The sequence below is a fragment of the Microtus ochrogaster genome, chromosome 16 (genome assembly GCF_000317375.1).
Source record: "Microtus ochrogaster isolate Prairie Vole_2 chromosome 16, MicOch1.0, whole genome shotgun sequence".
Taxonomy (NCBI): Eukaryota; Metazoa; Chordata; class Mammalia; order Rodentia; family Cricetidae; genus Microtus; species Microtus ochrogaster.
In genome coordinates, this window is record NC_022018.1 from 21,370,135 (window position 1) to 21,375,349 (window position 5,215).

Below are 5,215 nucleotides of genomic sequence, written 5' to 3' on the forward strand. Positions count from 1 at the left end.
TCCTCCTCCTCCTCCTTCTTCTGCTCTTTTTTTTTGTAGGGGTCTTGCCCCTCAGAATAAACCAGAATTGCAGAAGGTGATGGAGAGGAGAAAACGGGACCAAGTGATAAAGCTGAAGGAGGAAGAAGCACAAAAGAAAAAATCTGATCTGGAAATAGAACTATTAAAGCGGCAGCAGAAGTTGGAGCAGGTAAAGCTTGGATGAAAACAGTCTAGCTCTGAGGATTTAGGTGTTGGACTCCGGGCAAGCAGAATTCCAGCAGGCCAGATGTGCATGTGTGTACCCTGAGAGAAAAAATAGGAGCAAATACAGTGGAAGGCATAAATCCCATTGAAGGCAGACACTCAGTTTCTGTTAGAAACCTAAAAGAGTCACTAGAGGCCAAAGCAAACCAGAGGGGTGGGAAGAATGTTCAGTGCCCAAAGCACTGGCTGGCAACAGGAGCTGAATTCAGATCCCAGAATCTATGTAAGTGTGGGGTTGATGTGTTGTGGCAGCCACCCTGGAATTCCAGGACTTGCAAGTAGACCAAGCCAGCTAAGTAGACCAATCACGCTGACCAGCATCAGTTCAAATACACACACACACACACACATATACATAGATATTTTTCGTGAAAGTTGGGATTCTTTTAAAAAGCCTCCCAGTATATAAATAATTTTTTTTAATGTATTTAGCTTGAACTGGAGAAGCAGAAATTGCAAGAAGAACAAGAAAACGCCCCGGAGTTTGTGAAGGTGAAAGGCAATCTCAGGAGAACAGGCCAGGAGGTGGCCCAGGCCCAAGAGTCCTAGGCCCAGGCTGCCTGTGACCTGGCGTGTCCCCACCATCGCTGTAGGAGCCATGTCTAGGTACCTCTGTAGCGCTCGTCTTGGACCACAGTCCTGAGGAAGAGAACCCAGACAGCTGAGAATTTTGACTATCAAAAAGGATCGGGTTTGATTTGCCATCGTATCATGCTAGATGAATCGTCTTTGACGGTTGCTGTTCCCACTCGCCAAATGAACGACATTGACCAGCACATAGCACGTGTGTTATCATGCACCTGTGGTTAGAGACTTTAGACAAAGCAAAACACAAAAGCAAGCGAACTAGAAAGTGGACACTGGAATAACACTTGAGGGTTGCGCTACTCAGCTTTTTTTTCCATTCCAAGTTTAGTGGGACACAGAGCCTTGTTCTTTTCAAAACTAAAGAAATTGTGTGGAATCCTTCCTTTGGTTAACTGTGATTTAATTGCATCAAAATGCTTTTCATCTGTCATGTCGAATATTTGTATTTCATTTTGAGAACCCAGAATTTTCTTGTTTAATGTATATCCCCCTCACAATACAAATTAAGAATGGAAGATGTTAGTCTTTAACATTTATGTTTAGCTATACCTGTTTCCTTGGTTGACAGTGAAATTCAGAAATAGGATAAGAAGTTTTGACGTGTCAGCGCCTACCACGAACTTGGTATAATTTCTCTAGGTTCTCAGTATGATATGCCACATGCTGCCTTTCCACTTCCAAGAAGGCACATTGTGACTGTTCCTTTATTGTTTTGATGACCGTAGGCTTTCTCTTCAGTTTTAGTTTATGATTTCTTGCTCAACTTGTCTTTTTAGATGAAGCAATTCCTTAGTTCTTTGGGGGATTGAACCAGAGTGTGTAACTCAGCCTCTGTGTCCCATAGTGAGGCCGGATCTTTTGAGTTCTCCCGAGAGCAGTATAGAGGAGGTTGTCCATGAGGACTGAGTGACGAGGCCGTTAGATACTGAATGTGATACAAATAGAGATCCATTTCTAGGAGCAGTATAGAGGTTGTCCATGAGGACTGAGTGACGAGGCCGTTAGATACTGAATGTGATACAGAGTGTCTTTGAGTCTTAGCTTTAAACATTTCTCATGAGCGATCACGTGTTTCTTTCCCCCTCTGTTTGTTGTGAAGAACGACTGTTCTGTGTTCTCTCAGCATGATGCTGTTGGTAGGGATGGTCTTGACTACTGTGCTTCATCTCTCAGGAAAAGCTGAGGGGCCGGGCAAAGCTGCTCAGTTTCCTCATGCTAGCTAGCATGCTGTTCAAAGAGACATCTAAGTTAGAAATAATATGAAAGTTCCCATGCAAAATATATTTTATACTGCAGGCATGGGGATTTTTTTTTTTTTTTGTATTTAGTGCTTCTCCCTAGAAATGATTTAGCCAGTAATTTCTACACTGAAGACTTCTATTTCCGAACTTTCATGATGCACAGAATGCTGGGTGTAGTGCTCTGGAATCCTTGATTGGCACACTAGACGCTGGCTTTCACTTGGGAGCACCCACTTTGGTAGTTAACAGGCTCAAGCTCCATCCAAGTTTGATTAAGAAATAGATGGGTGGTAATACACTGCTAGGTAGAGAAACTTGAGAGTTGATTACAGTGAAAATGGATTTGTAGTCTTATCAGCAAGTGTTATCTAAATAAAATATGAGATGCTGAAGATAAAATTGTTTGCCTTTGAAGACTGGATGACAACTTCGTCATCCTTCTTTTTGATAAAAGAAGGTTCATTCCTGATTGCTGGAAAAAAATCTCCAATGCACATTGATTATTCTTTCTTTGTGTGTGGGGGGTAATGATGTCAGATGTTAGGGTGAAAAATTGGGACTGGCTCAGTCCTTTTTATCTAACTGGACGTTAGCTCTTGCAATGTGTATCCCGAGAACAGTTCCACTGTGTGATAGGATCTTCAAGGGCCATCACCAGCTCATCAGGAATAGGGCTGATTCTGTTTCTAAACCCAAGGGACTCATTCACAAACACATTTCTTTCCTGGTTGCACTCAGACCTGTGATCTTCCTTGGTGGTTAGTGCTGCAGGGTCTGGCCAAAAGAGGACTTGTAAATAGCAGGAAGTGCTGGCTTCTGCTGGGTCCTGGGGCATACAGGTAGTGAGGCTTGTCAGAGTCTGCATTTTAAAACGCCATCGCTCTTTCCTTGCTCCTAACACTGTGTAGTCCAAACCCCGAGGACTTGTCAACATCTGAGCAGTGTTGTGCTTTAAGCCACTTTTAGGGGGGAAAAGGCTCCATTTTTCCACTCTGTAGTTTTCTTAAAATAGATCTGTGTTTTGTAGTCTTCTGCTAGTAAAGTAGCTTGCTTTCTAAGCTATAACAGTCGACTTTATTCTTCTACTCTGAGAATCTTGACCCGTTTGAGTGTACATAATATATATAAAGGGAGCCTTAATGGATTTGTTTTCATAATTTAATATTTTTTGTATTTGCTCTTGTATAATTGTTTTTTTAATGGAAAGTATTACAGAATCAAGGGTGGAATTCTTAGAACCAAAGTTATTCTTAATAAAAATCACCAATGCTTGGACCACACAACCGTGTCTGTCTCATTGTTTAAGGTGGACTTGTAGTCCCAGGAGAGGAGGGGTATTGTTCAGTTCAGAGATTAAAAGGTAGCTTCCAAGTCTCCCCGCGTGCCAGTTCTCTCTGACAACAGGTATGTCTTCTCTCTGTGTGCCTTTTGATTCTGAATACTTATATGGCAGATAATTTCATCCTAAGATATCAGTGGTTCTAAGTTGTTTTTGTATAAAGCATAGGGCATTATTGCAACTGTTGGTCTTTCAGGTAACAAATAACCTGAATTTTAAGGAGCTCAGTAAAACAGTGGAAGATATATTTTTGGAAGACTTGGTGCTTGTTAATAGTACAGTTTTTAGTAATTCTGCTTTTTGTTGTTGTTTTGCTTACTCAGTTACATGCACTCTACCCTCAAAGAAGTGAGTTGGGAGCACTCTCTACACATGGCTGTATTATACTATTGGTTAGAATAGTTGGGAGGTTCAAATCTCCCTCCTTGACAGTTATGCCTTACTGCAGAGATGGAAATGAATGTCTGTTCCCCACAGAAGGGACACTGAGGATATACTGAAGAAACAGTTGTCCCCATGTCTGGCTCAGTGAACCAGGGAGTTTGTTGGGGTTTCCTCCAGGAGTGGTCAGTCAACAGAGAGCATCACTGAAAGCCCATCACACATAAGGACTCATAAAAGCTGCATTTGCTGCAGGGAGAGTCTCCTTCCCCTGGCAATTATTAGTTACAATGTTGGAGAGGAAACGGGTTTTATTTACTTCCTAAGTCTTACATGGGTCGGTGAGTCTAAGTAGCAGTGTGAAGAAGACAGCAGAATGCTGGAGATATGAAAAGGGAAGGGGGGATTACTGGGGACGGAAGGGTACAGAGGGAAAGAGGAGGCAGGGAGGAGAAATTGTGTATGAACTGAACATGTGTATTTTTCTTATTTTATCAATAAAAATACTGCTATTTAATTAATTTATATTGTATTAGATATTATAAATATTTTTAAAACCTGCAAGGTGTTCTACCTGTGTAGCTTGCATTAGGGCCCTGAGTTCAATCCACACAAATAGAATAAATGAAAGTCTTTTTTTTTTTTTTTTTTTTAGCATCAACAGGACAGAAGACATTCTGGACAATTTAGCTACACAACACACTTTTTACTGTCTAATTATAAATTTTGACCACTTACTCAACTTTTGGTATCTTTGGACCCTTGATCTTAAAGTCTACTTAGAACTCTCTTGGATAGTTCAGTTGGTGGTGTGGAACACTGTAAAATCTCTTAAAGATTTGTTCTTTCTAAGGTTATCCTATGGACTCTAAAACTGGTGCAGAAGATGCATTCCACAAAAGATCTGAGTGATAGCTGCCCCCTTGGAATAACTAACTTAGATAGTCAGCACCCACTTAGATACCACTTGGCCAAATGGCACTTGGGCATGGCAGCCCACCTTTAACCCAAGCACTCAAGAGATAGAGATACTATCTTCAAGCAAGTTGGCTAACTAGACTAGCTAAATTGGCAAGCTCTGGGTTCGATTTCAAAACTCTGCTTCAATACATAAGGCAAACAATCAAAGAAGACGCCCAACATCAATCTCTAACCTTTACATGTAAATGTGACCCATACACACGTGTGCACACACGAAGATGTACTCACCATACACATACACCTGCAAAGAAGAAAATTAGACACATTTCTATTTTCATATTTAAAATTCCCCTCTAGTATGACCATATTTATTTTCATATTCTCCTCAAATGTCAGTATAATTTATCCAATCAAGACTTAGACTAACTGAAGGAGCAAGATCTGCATTTTTGGCTGACTTTTGCTTGCATAGAGCCTGGCTGGCTGATTCATCTAAATT

At 41.0% G+C, this 5,215-nt stretch overlaps 1 protein-coding gene across 2 annotated transcripts in view; it reads left to right on the forward strand.

Annotated features, from left to right (window-relative positions):
* The window catches only part of Fam107b (family with sequence similarity 107 member B), a 212,677-nt gene extending 209,328 nt beyond the window's left edge, over positions 1-3,349 (forward strand). For both annotated transcript variants that reach the window (XM_013349057.1, XM_005354845.2), the window contains 2 exons: positions 40-190; positions 679-3,349. In XM_013349057.1, coding sequence (XP_013204511.1) covers positions 40-190; positions 679-795 — 268 coding nt within the window. In that variant the 3' untranslated portion in view covers positions 796-3,349. The remainder of the gene's footprint in view (positions 1-39; positions 191-678) is intronic.
* Positions 3,350-5,215: the final 1,866 nt, after the last annotated feature.